The 19,368-nt window shown below is 42.2% G+C and overlaps 1 protein-coding gene across 1 annotated transcript; it reads left to right on the top strand.

Moving 5' to 3' along the window:
- Positions 1 to 13,644: 13,644 nt before the first annotated feature.
- LOC143576965 (transcription factor SPEECHLESS-like) lies at positions 13,645 to 18,113 on the top strand. The gene is made up of 4 exons (XM_077060933.1): positions 13,645 to 14,028; positions 14,354 to 14,426; positions 17,568 to 17,971; positions 18,048 to 18,113. Exons 1-4 carry the CDS (start codon positions 13,645 to 13,647, stop codon positions 18,111 to 18,113), a joined length of 927 nt encoding a protein of 308 aa, XP_076917048.1.
- The last annotated feature ends 1,255 nt before the right edge of the window (positions 18,114 to 19,368 follow it).

Below are 19,368 nucleotides of genomic sequence, written 5' to 3'. Positions count from 1 at the left end.
GTTGTTTCACTCACAATCATCAAAATGAGCTAAAACATCACCCCCCCCCCCCCCCCCCCCCAAATATAAAAAAAAAAAAACTCTTTTAAAACATCCAAGTAGATGCTCTTATAGAAAAGGTACTAGTAATATGAGAGTTGATTCAAAGTAGAAGTGAGTATTTAAAATAACTATAAAATATAGAAGATAGAAATCAATATTATGACAACATCACCCTAAGGTAAAAATATTTCATGTAAAATCCCAATTGCTTTTCCCTAACTTATTTAAACGAATCATATTTTGATACGACATGATTATCATTTTGGAACATCCTAGAACCGCCATCAATTCTTTTGTCCCCATTTTAATATTAGACGCCAGTTTCAAATTTTCATGTTACGCCCAAACAACAACAACAATAATAATAATAATAATATTTAAATACATACATATACATATGACATATATTTTAAAATTAATGTAGTTACAAAGTTTAACGAAGGCAACTATATATCTTAGCATAGATATACTCATATATATACCACTTATATATGACGTACTTACATAATATATTGATATAGTACTTTAAAACCTTATATAACACACATCTATACACACAAGTCATACATATATACTCTTAAATATTACTTGGTGTTAAAACAAAATAAGTCTTTTAATAATTTAGTATATAAATCGGCATGAGAAAATTAAACCAAACATGGTTTTTGTCACGGAAAAGTTCCTAAAACAGGTATTTATAAAAAAAAAATTTTAAAAATAAGTATTCTAAATTAGTCTGGACGAGTAAGTTTTTCAATTAAACTAGTAGTTTACAGAACCAATAAAAACGCGTTACGTGGCCATAAACTACTCGAAACGGGCACGTTCCATACTCGTTTAGTCGCCACAAGCACGTTCCATGCATGCCTCGTTTACAACGTCCACGACCACTATATAAATGTTTTAATCGCGACGAGCAGTTTGGCACGTGAAATACATCGGCACGAGTAGTTTAAAAAAAACTAATTATAATGTAATGTCAAAGTAGTTAACACGAGTTGGCTGGCAAAAAAATATTGCAACAAGTAGATTATACTATTAAAGTAAGGAGCCGAGTAAAGTAACAAAAACATTGACTATCGCAGGTAAATTTTAAAACAAATAAACAAGTATGACTGGTTTAACATGTAACATAACCGAAACAAGTTAAAAGGTGTAACATAACCGAAATAAGCGAGTAGCTACTAGTAGGCACGCGTGAATTGTGTTACAAAGTAGTACAAGTGAGTTAAACATCAACAAACTACTCGAATTTTGCATGTATACCAGAAGGATCAGCCGTTGACCAAGATCTACTCATATAGCTTGAAAAATAGTTGGTCTAGTTAGTTTTTTTTTGTAAAACTACTCGTGCCGATATATTTCGCGTGCCAAACTACTAGTCACGATTAAAACACTTATGCATCAGTCGTGAGTTGTAAACGAGGCATGCATGGAACATGCTCATGGCGACTAAACGGGAATGCAACGCGCTCGTTTAGGGTAGTTTATGGCCATGCACGTGACGTGTTTTTATTGAATCTGTAAACTACTTGTTTCGTTTAAAAGCCTACTCGTCCTGACTAGTTTATAATACATATTTTTAGAATTGTATAGAAAAGATGTTTAAAACTTGAAATCCTTTTTCATAAATACCTATTTTGAGAATTTCCCCTTTTTTCTTATTCCTTTGCATTTTCATCCTTGTATAATTTATCATATAATTAATTAATTAACTTCAGTAGTATGATAAAAAGTTTTATAAAAGGGGACGAGAATTAAAACCAAAAATAATTTGAATGAGAATTATTGAGGTGTGGGGGCAGACGTACACGGAGAAATCATGCTCTGTCTGGGCATTGAAGCTTCTTAATTTACATTCACATTCATATTCATTTCATTTGCAGATTTGCTGTGATATGTATCAGACAACTTTATTGCACTACACACTACTAATACGTACGTACAGGACCGGCCCGGGGGGTGTGCGAGCCGGACCTTCGGCCGAGGTACGTAATTTTTGGGGGCCAAAACTTATTTATGTGCATATATATTTATCGGTAAATGATTCTGAGTCAAACAATGCCGTCAATTAATCGATTTGGGGAGTCTAAAGCTCGCCGGAAAAAGAAGTTCATATGCGACTGGAATGTTAAAAGGCTGTTTGGGATTGCTTATTTTTGCCTCCTTAAAAAAAAGTGTTTGGGTTTCCTTATTATGTGAGAGGAAATGTTGATAAGTTACACTTTTGTAACTTATGACTTCTCCTTATAAGTTATAAGAAAGTGAAATAAGGAATCCCAAACAGCCCCTAAGAGGGCCGGAGACGATGGTGGCCATGTGTAGTTAGAAATTAGAATGTGTTTCAAATCAAGTTTTGGGATATGGCAAGACTGGCCCCTAACTTATTTCAATATTAATTAAACAAACAAAACTTTTAACCTACAAGTTTTACAATTTATTTAACTAACCCTTGTACTTGGTTTAAAAGAAATAAAAAAATAAATTTATAATCAATATTTACATATAAATCCACCGCTAAAATGGATGACATTTGAAACCAGTTGACGTGTAATTATTGTGTCTTATAAATTAAGAGATGATTTTAATTAATATATAGTTTTTTTTACCAACATTACTAGTATGAAAAGATTAAAACGTGATGAATTGTCAAATTCCACCATTTGAGATGGCGAAGTACCCATCATTAACGCATCCGTACACCTATCCATAAGTTTTTTTTTCCTAAACCTACTAATCCAAAAAAAAATCGAGGTAGGGATGACTACAAAATCAAGTTTTAAGTAATGACAAAAATAGTCTTTGTTCTTTATTTCATAATTAAATTTATTATTTACATACTAACCACTTTTAGTTTTGTTTTAGTTATACTCCACCCTTAACTTAATAACTTCTATTTCAACAACATATCATTTCTATAATCATTTAAACCGTTTACAAAACTTAAGTTTTTATTAAACTAACTATATTAATTCTCATAAATTATGTATTAATAACTCTTATAAGCATTAAATTTTAGGGTTTTGAAAATTGAGGTATTATATTACTACTATATTTTTGTTATGTTTATTGTTATAACAGTAACCGTCCTTTACAAAAATTAGCTTATATATTTCATTATTCATTAAAGCCTACGGGCCTCTTTATTTCGGCTCGGCCGAGGTATATAAATTATCGGAGACGGCCCTGCGTACATACAACATTTAGCATACACATATACATATGTGTGTATCTATATCTATATATATATATGTATGTATGCATGCATGTTATATATATAATCAAGTACCAGATATGAATAATTATTTAACACTGTATTTTTTTTTACAAAAATACAAAACCCTGGAACAAAAATTAATAAAAACTTATAACGCAGATTAAGTATGTATGCATGCGTGCATGATGTATGTAGTAAAATAGTAAATGCATGTAAGTTATAGATATATTGTAAAGCAAATGTATAGATAGATGGCTAACTAGCTGCTGTTACCATGTTATTCTGCAGTCTGCATGCAGGGTGTGCACGTACTACATATATATAATTATAAGACTTTTTACAGTACTGTTACTTAACTAACTTTTGAAATTTACTCTTACTTCCAATTCATGCACTGAAACACACACACATCATCATCATCATCCCAACCATTTATAATTAATCAGACACCGGCGGCCATTTGTTCCGGTCGACCACTTGCTGAACCACCATTAATTGGAAGTAGTTGGGAGGGAGTTAAGAACCTATGGCTCATTGGCTTGGATCGATGATGTACATTCATAAGCTAAAAAACAAAAACAAATAAGATACTGAATTTCATGCAACCTAGCTTTAATTCCAATCAGGCAATCACAATATATTGTTTTTTGTTTGTATTAGCATGTATTGTTGTTTTCTTCTTTCCTAGGATTGATACCCAACACAACACCAATTTAAATTAATTTGTGTATTTATGTCCATCATCACTTGACATCATACATCAATATTAATTAATTAATTGCATGCATATTGAAGAAACGTGGATCGACTCACTGGTAGACGATCAACTTTCCTCGGGTGTGATTATGCTATTTCACCGATGGTTCTCTGGGATCTGGATTCTTCCACCTACAAAATGAACAGCACCGTAAACTTACCCCTCAGAAAGGGACAGAGGGGTCCTCTTTGGGGTAACCCTCCGGTGTGAGAATAAGAGATTGTAGGAGAAGATAATAATCTGAGGGTAAGGAATTGGAATGTATTGCTTAATAATGTGTAATACTGTGTAATAGGGCCTACCTCTCATTGTGGAGTTGATGTGGTATTTATAGTGCTAGGGTTTCCAATGATTGGGCTCAGACCCAATTAGGGCCTTTTTGGCCTCCTCCTATTGCTTCGCGCCACGTGTCCTTGGGACACATGGTGCTTTTTCATTGATTATTCTCTGACCCATGTGCAATCACGTGGTAGCACATGGGTTTTGCTGAGTTGTCCACATTTCATTGGCAGCTGTCAACATCAGCATATTCTTATTCCTTAAAAAGATACCTTCTGGAAGGTTGTCTGACGTGCACAATCAAGGTTGTCCTTATCCTGATTTGGATAAGGACGAGGTTGATTATGTGCATGTGTGATATGCGCCTATCCTGAGGATGCGCGAGGTCTTCTCTTTATTCTCACGCGCAGATGTTTCATGCGCAGATGTGATATGCACAAGCATGTGATATGCGCCACGCGCGGATGCGCCACGCGCAGATGTGATATGCGCCACGCGCGGATGCGCCACGCGCGGATGTGATATGCGTGAGCATGTGATATGCGTCACGCGCAGATGTGATATGCGTGAGCATATGTGATGCCTGAGCATATGTGATGCGTGAGCATATGTGATGCCTGAGCATATGTGATGCCTGAGCATGTGATGCATGAGCATATGTGATATGCGTGAGCATATGTGATATGCGCCATGCGCATAGGTTTTGGCTTTGTGCCCTCATAATATCTTGATTTCAAGCCTCTTGTCTATATCTTGTGGGTTGACCCGCCTCGCTCGGTGTTGAGGCGGGTACATACCTCTTCAAGCCCCCCAGTCTAATGTGTGTCTTGTCTCGCGCGAGCGAGGTAAGATAGATATTAGACTTAATAGTTTGCTCTTTTAGTAGGGTTTTGTCTTTTTCTTCTTATTACTCATCGTTGCGCGAAATTCTATCCTTTTGGTTGAAACGAATCGTCCCTGTACGTGGTTGGTTGTTGCTGACATGCGTCAGTGATGGAGACGTGTCAGACTATCGACTCACTAGTAGACGATCAACTTTCCTCGGGTGTGATTATGCTATTTCACCGATGGTTCTCTGGGATCTGGATTCTTCCACCTACAAAATGAACAGCACCGTAAACTTACCCCTCAGAAAGGGACAGAGGGGTCCTCTTTGGGGTAACCCTCCGGTGTGAGAATAAGAGATTGTAGGAGAAGATAATAATCTGAGGGTAAGGAATTGGAATGTATTGCTTAATAATGTGTAATACTGTGTAATAGGGCCTACCTCTCCTTGTGGAGTTGATGTGGTATTTATAGTGCTAGGGTTTCCAATGATTGGGCTGAGACCCAATTAGGGCCTTTTTGGGCTCCTCCTATTGCTTCGCGCCACGTGTCCTTGGGACACCTGGTGCTTTTTCATTGATTATTCTCTGACCCATGTGCAATCACGTGGTAGCACATGGGTTTTGCTGAGTTGTCCACCTTTCATTGGCAGCTGTCAACATCAGCATATTCTTATTCCTTAAAAAGATACCTTCTGGAAGGTTGTATGACGTGCACAATCAAGGTTGTCCTTATCCTGATTTGGATAAGGACGAGGTTGATTATGTGCATGTGTGATATGCGCCTATCCTGAGGATGCGCGAGGTCTTCTCTTTATTCTCACGCGCAGATGTTTCATGCGCAGATGTAATATGCACAAGCATGTGATATGCGCCACGCGCGGATGCGCCACGCGCAGATGTGATATGCGTGAGCATGTGATATGCGTCACGCGCAGATGTGATATGCGTGAGCATATGTGATGCGTGATCATATGTGATGCCTGAGCATATGTGATGCCTGAGCATGTGATGCATGAGCATATGTGATATGCGTGAGCATATGTGATATGCGTGAGCATATGTGATATGCGCCATGCGCATAGTTTTTGGCTTTGTGCCCTCATAATATCTTGATTTCAAGCCTCTTGTCTATATCTTGTGGGTTGACCCGCCTCGCTCGGTGTTGAGGCGGGTACATACCTCTTCAAGCCCCCCAGTCTAATGTGTGTCTTGTCTCGCGCGAGCGAGGTAAGATAGATATTAGACTTAATAGTTTGCTCTTTTAGTAGGGTTTTGTCCTTTTCTTCTTATTACTCATCGTTGCGCGAAATTCTATCCTTTTGGTTGAAACGAATCGTCCCTGTACGTGGTTGGTTGTTGCTGACATGCGTCAGTGATGGAGACGTGTCAGACTATCGACTCACTGGTAGACGATCAACTTTCCTCGGGTGTGATTATGCTATTTCACCGATGGTTCTCTGGGATCTGGATTCTTCCACCTACAAAATGAACAGCACCGTAAACTTACCCCTCAGAAAGGGACAGAGGGGTCCTCTTTGGGGTAACCCTCCGGTGTGAGAATAAGAGATTGTAGGAGAAGATAATAATCTGAGGGTAAGGAATTGGAATGTATTGCTTAATAATGTGTAATACTGTGTAATAGGGCCTACCTCTCCTTGTGGAGTTGATGTGGTATTTATAGTGCTAGGGTTTCCAATGATTGGGCTGAGACCCAATTAGGGCCTTTTTGGGCTCCTCCTATTGCTTCGCGCCACGTGTCCTTGGGACACCTGGTGCTTTTTCATTGATTATTCTCTGACCCATGTGCAATCACGTGGTAGCACATGGGTTTTGCTGAGTTGTCCACCTTTCATTGGCAGCTGTCAACATCAGCATATTCTTATTCCTTAAAAAGATACCTTCTGGAAGGTTGTATGACGTGCACAATCAAGGTTGTCCTTATCCTGATTTGGATAAGGACGAGGTTGATTATGTGCATGTGTGATATGCGCCTATCCTGAGGATGCGCGAGGTCTTCTCTTTATTCTCACGCGCAGATGTTTCATGCGCAGATGTGATATGCACAAGCATGTGATATGCGCCACGCGCGGATGCGCCACGCGCAGATGTGATATGCGTGAGCATGTGATATGCGTCACGCGCAGATGTGATATGCGTGAGCATATGTGATGCGTGAGCATATGTGATGCCTGAGCATATGTGATGCGTGAGCATATGTGATGCCTGAGCATATGTGATGCCTGAGCATGTGATGCCTGAGCATATGTGATATGCGTGAGCATATGTGATATGCGCCATGCGCATAGGTTTTGGCTTTGTGCCCTCATAATATCTTGATTTCAAGCCTCTTGTCTATATCTTGTGGGTTGACCCGCCTCGCTCGGTGTTGAGGCGGGTACATACCTCTTCAAGCCCCCCAGTCTAATGTGTGTCTTGTCTCGCGCGAGCGAGGTAAGATAGATATTAGACTTAATAGTTTGCTCTTTTAGTAGGGTTTTGTCCTTTTCTTCTTATTACTCATCGTTGCGCGAAATTCTATCCTTTTGGTTGAAACGAATCGTCCCTGTACGTGGTTGGTTGTTGCTGACATGCGTCAGTGATGGAGACGTGTTAGACTATCGACTCACTGGTAGACGATCAACTTTCCTCGGGTGTGATTATGCTATTTCACCGATGGTTCTCTGGGATCTGGATTCTTCCACCTACAAAATGAACAGCACCGTAAACTTACCCCTCAGAAAGGGACAGAGGGGTCCTCTTTGGGGTAACCCTCCGGTGTGAGAATAAGAGATTGTAGAAGAAGATAATAATCTGAGGGTAAGGAATTGGAATGTATTGCTTAATAATGTGTAATACTGTGTAATAGGGCCTACCTCTCCTTGTGGAGTTGATGTAGTATTTATAGTGCTAGGGTTTCCAATGATTGGGCTGAGACCCAATTAGGGCCTTTTTGACCTCCTCCTATTGCTTCGCGCCACGTGTCCTTGGGACACCTGGTGCTTTTTCATTGATTATTCTCTGACCCATGTGCAATCACGTGGTAGCACATGGGTTTTGCTGAGTTGTCCACCTTTCATTGGCAGCTGTCAACATCAGCATATTCTTATTCCTTAAAAAGATACCTTCTGGAAGGTTGTATGACGTGCACAATCAAGGTTGTCCTTATCCTGATTTGGATAAGGACGAGGTTGATTATGTGCATGTGTGATATGCGCCTATCCTGAGGATGCGCGAGGTCTTCTCTTTATTCTCACGCGCAGATGTTTCATGCGCAGATGTGATATGCACAAGCATGTGATATGCGCCACGCGCGGATGCGCCACGCGCAGATGTGATATGCGTGAGCATGTGATATGCGTCACGCGCAGATGTGATATGCGTGAGCATATGTGATGCGTGAGCATATGTGATGCCTGAGCATATGTGATGCGTGAGCATATGTGATGCCTGAGCATGTGATGCATGAGCATATGTGATATGCGTGAGCATATGTGATATGCGCCATGCGCATAGGTTTTGGCTTTGTGCCCTCATAATATCTTGATTTCAAGCCTCTTGTCTATATCTTGTGGGTTGACCCGCCTCGCTCGGTGTTGAGGCGGGTACATACCTCTTCAAGCCCCCCAGTCTAATGTGTGTCTTGTCTCGCGCGAGCGAGGTAAGATAGATATTAGACTTAATAGTTTGCTCTTTTAGTAGGGTTTTGTCCTTTTCTTCTTATTACTCATCGTTGCGCGAAATTCTATCCTTTTGGTTGAAACGAATCGTCCCTGTACGTGGTTGGTTGTTGCTGACATGCGTCAGTGATGGAGACGTGTCAGACTATCGACTCACTGGTAGACGATCAACTTTCCTCGGGTGTGATTATGCTATTTCACCGATGGTTCTCTGGGATCTGGATTCTTCCACCTACAAAATGAACAGCACCGTAAACTTACCCCTCAGAAAGGGACAGAGGGGTCCTCTTTGGGGTAACCCTCCGGTGTGAGAATAAGAGATTGTAGGAGAAGATAATAATCTGAGGGTAAGGAATTGGAATGTATTGCTTAATAATGTGTAATACCGTGTAATAGGGCCTACCTCTCCTTGTGGAGTTGATGTGGTATTTATAGTGCTAGGGTTTCCAATGATTGGGCTGAGACCCAATTAGGGCCTTTTTGGCCTCCTCCTATTGCTTCGCGCCACGTGTCCTTGGGACACCTGGTGCTTTTTCATTGATTATTCTCTGACCCATGTGCAATCACGTGGTAGCACATGGGTTTTGCTGAGTTGTCCACCTTTCATTGGCAGCTGTCAACATCAGCATATTCTTATTCCTTAAAAAGATACCTTCTGGAAGGTTGTATGACGTGCACAATCAAGGTTGTCCTTATCCTGATTTGGATAAGGACGAGGTTGATTATGTGCATGTGTGATATGCGCATATCCTGAGGATGCGCGAGGTCTTCTCTTTATTCTCACGCGCAGATGTTTCATGCGCAGATGTGATATGCACAAGCATGTGATATGCGCCACGCGCGGATGCGCCACGCGCAGATGTGATATGCGTGAGCATGTGATATGCGTCACGCGCAGATGTGATATGCGTGAGCATATGTGATGCGTGAGCATATGTGATGCCTGAGCATATGTGATGCGTGAGCATATGTGATGCGTGAGCATATGTGATGCCTGAGCATGTGATGCATGAGCATATGTGATATGCGTGAGCATATGTGATATGCGCCATGCGCATAGGTTTTGGCTTTGTGCCCTCATAATATCTTGATTTCAAGCCTCTTGTCTATATCTTGTGGGTTGACCCGCCTCGCTCGGTGTTGAGGCGGGTACATACCTCTTCAAGCCCCCCAGTCTAATGTGTGTCTTGTCTCGCGCGAGCGAGGTAAGATAGATATTAGACTTAATAGTTTGCTCTTTTAGTAGGGTTTTGTCCTTTTCTTCTTATTACTCATCGTTGCGCGAAATTCTATCCTTTTGGTTGAAACGAATCGTCCCTGTACGTGGTTGGTTGTTGCTGACATGCGTCAGTGATGGAGACGTGTCAGACTATCGACTCACTGGTAGACGATCAACTTTCCTCGGGTGTGATTATGCTATTTCACCGATGGTTCTCTGGGATCTGGATTCTTCCACCTACAAAATGAACAGCACCGTAAACTTACCCCTCAGAAAGGGACAGAGGGGTCCTCTTTGGGGTAACCCTCCGGTGTGAGAATAAGAGATTGTAGGAGAAGATAATAATCTGAGGGTAAGGAATTGGAATGTATTGCTTAATAATGTGTAATACTGTGTAATAGGGCCTACCTCTCCTTGTGGAGTTGATGTGGTATTTATAGTGCTAGGGTTTCCAATGATTGGGCTGAGACCCAATTAGGGCCTTTTTGGGCTCCTCCTATTGCTTCGCGCCACGTGTCCTTGGGACACCTGGTGCTTTTTCATTGATTATTCTCTGACCCATGTGCAATCACGTGGTAGCACATGGGTTTTGCTGAGTTGTCCACCTTTCATTGGCAGCTGTCAACATCAGCATATTCTTATTCCTTAAAATGATACCTTCTGGAAGGTTGTCTAACGTGCACAATCAAGGTTGTCCTTATCCTGATTTGGATAAGGACGAGGTTGATTATGTGCATGTGTGATATGCGCCTATCCTGAGGATGCGCGAGGTCTTCTCTTTATTCTCACGCGCAGATGTTTCATGCGCAGATGTGATATGCACAAGCATGTGATATGCGCCACGCGCGGATGCGCCACGCGCAGATGTGATATGCGTGAGCATGTGATATGCGTCACGCGCAGATGTGATATGCGTGAGTATATATGGTGCGTGAGCATATGTGATGCGTGAGCATATGTGATGCCTGAGCATATGTGATGCGTGAGCATATGTGATGCCTGAGCATATGTGATGCCTGAGCATATGTGATGCATGAGCATATGTGATATGCGCCATGCGCATAGGTTTTGGCTTTGTGCCCTCATAATATCTTGATTTCAAGCCTCTTGTCTATATCTTGTGGGTTGACCCGCCTCGCTCGGTGTTGAGGCGGGTACATACCTCTTCAAGCCCCCCTGTCTAATGTGTGTCTTGTCTCGCGCGAGCGAGGTAAGATAGATATTAGACTTAATAGTTTGCTCTTTTAGTAGGGTTTTGTCTTTTTCTTCTTATTACTCATCCTTGCGCGAAATTCTATCCTTTTGGTTGAAACGAATCGTCCCTGTACGTGGTTGGTTGTTGCTGACATGCGTCAGTGATGGAGACGTGTCAGACTATCGACTCACTGGTAGATGATCAACTTTCCTCGGGTGTGATTATGCTATTTCACCGATGGTTCTCTGGGATCTGGATTCTTCCACCTACAAAATGAACAGCACCGTAAACTTACCCCTCAGAAAGGGACAGAGGGGTCCTCTTTGGGGTAACCCTCCGGTGTGAGAATAAGAGATTGTAGGAGAAGATAATAATCTGAGGGTAAGGAATTGTAATGTATTGCTTAATAATGTGTAATACTGTGTAATAGGGCCTACCTCTCCTTGTGGAGTTGATGTGGTATTTATAGTGCTAGGGTTTCCAATGATTGGGCTGAGACCCAATTAGGGCCTTTTTGGCCTCCTCCTATTGCTTCGCGCCACGTGTCCTTTGGACACATGGTGTTTTTTCATTGATTATTCTCTGACCCATGTGCAATCACGTGGTAGCACATGGGTTTTGCTGAGTTGTCCACCTTTCATTGGCAGCTGTCAACATCAGCATATTCTTATTCCTTAAAAAGATACATTCTGGAAGGTTGTCTGACGTGCACAATCAAGGTTGTCCTTATCCTGATTTGGATAAGGACGAGGTTGATTATGTGCATGTGTGATATGCGCCTATCCTGAGGATGCGCGAGGTCTTCTCTTTATTCTCACGCGCAGATGTTTCATGCGCAGATGTGATATGCACAAGCATGTGATATGCGCCACGCGCGGATGCGCCACGCGCAGATGTGATATGCGTGTGCATGTGATATGCGTCACGCGCAGATGTGATATGCGTGAGCATATGTGATGCCTGAGCATATGTGATGCATGAGCATATGTGATGCCTGAGCATGTGATGCATGAGCATATGTGATATGCGTGAGCATATGTGATATGCGCCATGCGCATAGGTTTTGGCTTTGTGCCCTCGTAATATCTTGATTTCAAGCCTCTTGTCTATATCTTGTGGGTTGACCCACCTCGCTCGGTGTTGAGGCGGGTACATACCTCTTCACATATATATAATTAGGATTTGTTGGAATCATTTGGATCATGAAGACCTAGCTCGATCCCTATTAAGTACTACACGTGATTTTAAGATAAATAACGTGTAAAAATGACTTGAAGTTGATTAAAAAAGTATCTTAACGAGTGACCGGATTGGAAATTTGAAGAAAAAAAGTTTGAAATTAATTTAATAAGTCTGCATCCAATGGTTAAGACATGATCCATTAAATGCCCACATTTAACTTCCAAAGCAACTAATGCATTCAGGGTATTAAATGATCATATATCGGCTAAAAAGGGGGAAATTTGTGATTCGATTCTTCTGGGACGCTGTCGAATCTTGTAGCGAATCATATCACATCTATGATTAAATTTACTGTATGAGCTTTTCTTTTGAAACACCAACAAAAGATCTAAAAAATGAGTTTATATATTTCAACGGTTGATAATATTTTCGTTAGTAAAAGTGTGCACAACAGAAAATGTGGATAGTTAATAAAGTAAAATTACAACAATTAATTAACCTAAATTAAGAATGAAAAGTTGGTCCTATATAATCTACACCAAGTCTAAACAAGAGTCCAAATAAGATTAATTTGGAGGTGTACATGTGAATCACATCCAAATCTTATTAATAAGTTTCTAGCAAGTATACCTACAAAATGAGATTTACCAAACAAAAGTTACATCAGCTTTTTCATTCTATACTTCTGACTTATGATTTTCTCCTTATCTTTTTACCCATTTAAATAAAATCCACATGGTGTGTAACTTTTTTATTAAGTTACAAGAAATTTTTATCAAATTGAGATAAAAACACACGCATGCACAAATGGTTTTAGGAGAGACGTAAAGTTTTTCAATTTCTAGGCCGTCCACTATTTGAAATGGAGAAACCTAAAATATATGCTGTTTGTATCAATACTCGTCCCGTGACTTTGACAATTTTCCTATGTTTTGGCATTTCAAATGATGAAACCACTATGAATGATAAAAAGTAAACGTTTTAGGTTTAATTAATTGATAGTGGTTATGCCATGCGGAAAATAGGAGAATCGTCCAACTCGCCATACAACTCTCACCTACTGATGTTTTAAAATAAAATTAAAACATTAATATGATAAAAACATATTTATGGCTGTTGAAAAACAAAAATGAAAAAAAAACATTTATGTTAAGATTCGTGTATTTATATCTCTTGATGTCTTCCCTGTTTAAGAAAAGTGATCAAAATTTGTTTAAAAAAAAAAGAAAATAAAAGAAAAGTGATGAAAATGGGTGATGAGAGTACCTCTTTGACTGATGTCTTCGATAGTTACATGGAGCAGTTTGCAGACACCAACTTCATATCACCCGATGACATTTTCAGTACACTTGAGGTTCTTGAAGGTGTTTCAGATGAGTTCACATCCAAAGCCGCGCCATTTAAGAGTCCATTTCATGCTAAAGAATTTGATGATCATTTACCGGTCTCTCAGAAGTCTAATACTTTGCTCAAGAGGAAGCGGTCAAAGCTTCCTCAGGTGGAAGATGGTGTTTCAAACTCAGATGGACAGCAGAAAGTGGCACATATCGCAGTGGAGCGCAACCGGAGGAAGCAGATGAACGAGCACCTAGCTGTTCTCCGTTCCTTATTGCCTCGCTCCTATGTCAAAAGGGTACGTTTATTGAATGGTCATGCTATGGCTACGCCACCTTGATTTCACACCATCCAACGGCCGTCCACAAAAGCCGTTTGATCAATGTTTGGATGACCGTTGTGATCATTGCGTGACTCATACTTTGAAAATTGTTGGTCAGAACGGCTGTTTAGTTAATATTTGGATCGCTGTTTTGACCACATGAAACAGTCAAACTTTGAAAATTTTTGTCCCCTTAGTTTTATTTGAAAGAATATTCAAGAGTTAGATTTCTTTTAATAATATATATATATATGTGTGTGTGTGTGTGTGTTGTGTTACTTAATATTATGATCAAGTGCAGAGTGATCAAGCATCAATAATCGAAGTGGTAGTCGACTACATCACCGAACTGCAACAAGTTCTTCAATCACTAGATGAGACGGATGCGATGCATACCCATATTTGGTTTGGGTTTAGATGAGACGGATGCGATGCATACCTGGGGGATACCGGTGATCATCGCTACACCCTCAGCAGTTGGCCATCCCATCATGCCGTGGACTGAAGATACCACGGCGTTGAATCTTGCCATCCCGTCTCTCCCGAAGAGAATGTCGTATGTGTGATGTGGCTTCCTCATTACGACGAAGTCCACGTCTTCTGTGCGGGAGTATTTCCCGTCCGTGAGAATGACGGGGAAAGATAGGATACCCAGGGGGTGTTTGTGCTGCCGTCGAACCCTTCCATTGAGGCGTAAACCGTTTCCAGGCGTTCTTTGTCTTCGTCGTCTAGCTTGTCGAAGAACTGCCTGTACATAACCGTTGACGAGGCGCCGTTGTCAGCAAGAGTGCGGGAAGTTATGTAATGCCCCAGCTGGCTTTTGATGACGATAGGGCCTTCCTTGCTGGGTCCTCCTGACACTCGCGGGAAGCGCACCTCAGCTTCCTTCCATTCGCATGGTTCTGTCGTTCGTCTTTTTCTTCCTCTGATGTTGCCATGAACCATGTGGATGCTGATGTCAACGGGCTTTCGTCCATTGCCTTTATACCGGTTATCATTCCTTCCTCCATTCTTGATTGATGCCACAAGGTGTGCAAGTCTTCCATCCTTGACGAATGTTTCAACAATATCCTTCAAGGATGTACACTCCTCTGTACTGTGACCCTTTGTCCCGTGGAAGTCACAGAATTTGCTCTGATCCGCATTAGGTCGTTGCCGGATCATTGGAGCTTTTGGCCATGGGAGTTTTTCGGTGGCAAATATCTCCGTGACGCTTTTGGTGAGTGGCGTCCACCGGTGTTTTCGGCTTGAAGGGTGCGTGTTATCCCTTCCGCCAACAAGAGGGCGAGAGCTGGATGAGGTGTCAAAGTTTACCCTTGACTGCCAAATACCTAGCTTCCTCTTTTTGTTCTGCCGGGCGATCCGAACATTGTTTTCTCTGGTCCTCTGCGTGTAGAGATGTGTACTCTGGGGAAGGTCCCTACCCAGTTGCTTCTCCGTCTCGGCAAAGCGCTTGGCCGCCGTCATGATGGCATCCCATGTGGATGGCATGCCTTCCTTACCCGTCAACGTGCGGATAAGCTCTGGGTATTCGGCGCCCTAGATGAAAGCGGCGCGAACAAGATCTTCACTTATGTTGCCCAGACTCAGCTTTTTGGAGTTGAAGCGAGTGATGAAGTCTAGTAAAGATTCATCTTCCTCTCTCACGCAGTTGAGGATCGTCCACTGCTCTTCAGTATATTTCTTCTGTTGACTGAAGTGTTGGCTGAACTTGTGTTGAAAGTCCGCCCAATCATAGATGTGGTGGACCGGTAAACGATCAAACCACGCCCTGGCCGCTCCAACCAGCGTCATCTGGAACATATAACACCACGTGGGTTCCGTCCAGTTACTGACGGTTGCCCCCGCTATGAATCTGTTCAAGTGATCGTCTGGGTCGGATAGACCATCATAAGTGCCGATGTTGGACATCTGTTTGGCACTTCTCGGGGCGATTGCTTCCGCAATGTCCCTTGCAAACTTGGATGTTCCCGCATTTGCAGCAGTTGGTCTAAAGGTTTTGGAGAAGTCGCGTGGGTTTCCCCCCGCGTTCCTTGGTTTGAAGGTTTCTCCGAAATTCCTTCTTGGTTGGAAGTCCGTTTCTTTACGCTTCCCTTTCGCCCTATGGCGAGGGTTTGCGTCAGTGTCGGATTCCTCCCGATCATCGTCCGAATACTCGCACTCACTGTTCATGTTGAACTGTTGTCGAGTGCTCCCGAACTCGTCAGCCTGTTGGAGTGAACGCAAGCGTTCATCCAACTCAGCTTGGAATTCATTTTGACGTGCTTCGGCCCACGCCTTAACTCGATCGAGTGTTTGGCGAGGGAGCCTCGTCTGTTTCTCCAACTGGGCATCAGTGAACCCCAGTGAAATATTGTTTACTGCACTTGCCCCGGCTTGGGTAACCGGGGTAGTGTTCGTAAAATTTGTGTAACCGCCGGTGTTCCCCCCCAGTAGCTGGTGTTGTAGTTTCCGGGGTTTCTTGGTCACTTACTGGCCTTGGGACCGGAGTAACGTTAACCATTTTTTCAGAAGTTTTGAAAAAACTGAATTAGTTCTAGCTTTTATGCACGGATGGCGCCAATGAAGAAACACTAATCGACCCCGAGTAGATTATGGATAATCTGGAGGTTAAGTAATGTTTCCCACGAGGGTTAGGTCCGGCAAAGAAGGATGTTCTTCAGATGACCTGCAAAACAGACACCGTGAGCTCGTCACTGAGAAGGGGGAGGTTCCTCCTTGTGACCACCCTCCGGCGTGAGAATCAGACTAGATTGCTCTGAATATAAGTGTATATTGAGAGAGATAGCTAGTGAAGGTAAAATACCAGATGATCATACCGTTCCAAGGTGTTGGAGTATTTATAGCCGAAGGTAGGTTTCCAAGCAGGTACAGCCAGCTGTATAATATTCCTGTTCTACCAACTACGGGCTACGCACGTGCCATGCTGGTTGGTGGGTAGGCAGCGGCTAATAGTGACTAGGCCGGCTGTGTACTATTCCTTTTCCACCAACTGCAGGCTATGTGCGTGCCACGACAAGGGTTGGTGAGTAGGCAGCGGCTAATAGTGACAAACAGTACTAGAGCATGCTCCTCGTACTGTTTGTCGGTGAGCTGTCACCCTGTGATTGGTTCATGGGCTGCTTTGGTCAGATCTTGTCTATTTTGTCCATACCTTGGCAGGTATAGTACAAAAGATCTTCCAGAAGCATACGGACTGGCTCATTTGGGCGGGAGTATTCCCGCCTTGCTCATTCCTTCAGGTGACACTGAATTATTGAGTTAGTGCCTTGTGCGTGTAACCTTGCTATTAGTGCGGGTAGCCTTCCCTGATGGCTTGTATCCGCAGCTGCGGGGACAGGCGGGGTACTTCACCATTGGGAGGCTTTCCCTACGGGAACAGCTGGCGTACTGCGCGTAAGGTCTTCATCTCTGAGCATGGTGGGTTCTGCGGAACCAGTTGGTCTTTGCGCAAACGTCCCTCTTCAAGGTGAGTCTTGCGGGTCCAACTGGGCTCTGCTGGGACCTACCTCTTCAGGCAAAGAAGCAAAGAAAAGTGTATAGTGATGTATTGAGCCCAAGACCACCCTTGCCAATTAGCCCAAGGACCCCTCAATCAGTAAGCCCTTACGGACATAGATTAATAATGCAGCAGCAACCATCATCAATGGCTAACATGACAGTACTCGCCCCATCACCTTCCAGCTCTTCATCAAATTCAGACATCGTTAACGAGCTCGTTGCAAATTCCAAATCATCCTTTGCTGACGTTGAGGTGAAGTTTTCAGGCTCTAATCTTGTTCTGAAGACTGTCTCACTGCGCTTGCCAGGCCAAACAACGAAAATAGTTTCGGTTCTTGAAGACCTCTCTCTTGAAATACTGCAAGCTGGCATTAACACTGCAGCTGATGAAACTATGGTGAATTCCTTCACCATTAAGGTCAGCCATTTATAGACCTTTTTCAGTCATGAAAGCTTACAAATGTGATCTTGTTTTGATTGATGTATGTTAACAGATTGGCATTGAATGTCGGCTAAGTGCAGAGGATCTGGTTCAACACATCCAACAGACATTCTGCTAGCTAGTTAGTAACAACGATTCAATCCGCTTCGTTTACATACGTAAATGTGCCTTTTTGGGACTGTGTTGATGTTGTTTTGAGGTCATATATATATAACATATACCCAATACATCTAACTATCTCTTTGATTAGCAGCAGTAGTAAGAGGAGTTTAATTAATTTAACAGATGTAATGTAAGTTTAGACAATTAAGTTGTCAATTGTATATCACAGTTGATTAGTTTTAACTCTAGCTTGTATCTTACATAATTGGTCTTAATTTATGTTCTATTTGTTATATATCTTCTCACCATATCATGGGTCTTGTTTATAAATTGGTGATGAAGTGCATGTAAGTGTCTTTACATTTCTTAATAATTAATGATGTTTTATTCTTATATATATATATATATATTGAAGAGGTATGTACCCGCCTCAACACCAAGCAAGGCGGGTCAACCCACAAGATAAAGACATTATGAAGGCACAAAGCCAAAACCCAGGCGCATCGCGCATACAAAACATGCTCAGGCATCATATGCTCGCGCATCACATATGCGCGCGGCGCATATCGCATGCTCTTGCACATCACATATGCTCGCGTGTCACATATGCGCGTGGCGCACCAGCGCGCGGCGCATATCACACGCTCGTGCATATCACACCTGCGCATGAAATATCTGCGCGTGAGAATAAAAAGAAGACTTCGCGCATCCTCAGGATGGGCGCATATCACACGTGCACATAATCAACCTCGTCCTTATCCAAATCAGGATCAGGGCAACCTTGATTGTGCACGTCAGACACTCTTCTAGAAGGCATCTTTTTAAGGAGTAAGAATATGCTGATGTTGACAGCTGCCAAATGAAAGGTCGACAACTCAGCATGACACATGTGCTACCACATGATTTCAACCAACGAGAAAGCGCCAGGTGTCCCAGAGGACACGTGGCGCAGTGCGATTGGAGGAGGCCAACGAGGCTGAGCCCAGCCAGTGGAAACCCTAGCACTATAAATACAGCATCAACTCCACTTTGATGACACATTCATTCACACTCAATCATTGACAGTTACAAGCAGTGATATCACATTCAATCATATTGAATTATATTCACTCACAGTCAGTTACAGAAAAACACACAGTCACACAATCAAGAGTATTCAGCGATTCAGCAATACTCTTGAGATTTCACTGACTCACACTTTATTATCTTCTCCACAAAGATACTGATTCTCACGCCGGAGGGTTACCCCAAAGAGGACCCCTCTGTCCCTT

The sequence above is a fragment of the Bidens hawaiensis genome, unplaced genomic scaffold (assembly GCF_021521415.1).
Source record: "Bidens hawaiensis isolate Kalapana, Puna unplaced genomic scaffold, B.hawaiensis_p1.1 tig00028432_1, whole genome shotgun sequence".
Classification (NCBI taxonomy): domain Eukaryota; kingdom Viridiplantae; phylum Streptophyta; class Magnoliopsida; order Asterales; family Asteraceae; genus Bidens; species Bidens hawaiensis.
Note: the sequence above shows the minus strand (reverse complement) of the source record. Positions and strands in the feature narration are given on the sequence as shown.

Excerpts from the sequence above, each read along its gene's own strand:
- LOC143576965 (XM_077060933.1), top strand. The coding sequence starts at position 13,645 with ATGGGTGATGAGAGTACCTCTTTGACTGATGTCTTCGATAGTTACATG. Across the intron at positions 14,029-14,353 it reads CTCGCTCCTATGTCAAAAGG|AGTGATCAAGCATCAATAAT; the intron begins GTACGTTTATTG and ends GATCAAGTGCAG. Across the intron at positions 14,427-17,567 it reads ACAAGTTCTTCAATCACTAG|AGGCAAAGAAGCAAAGAAAA; the intron begins ATGAGACGGATG and ends ACCTACCTCTTC.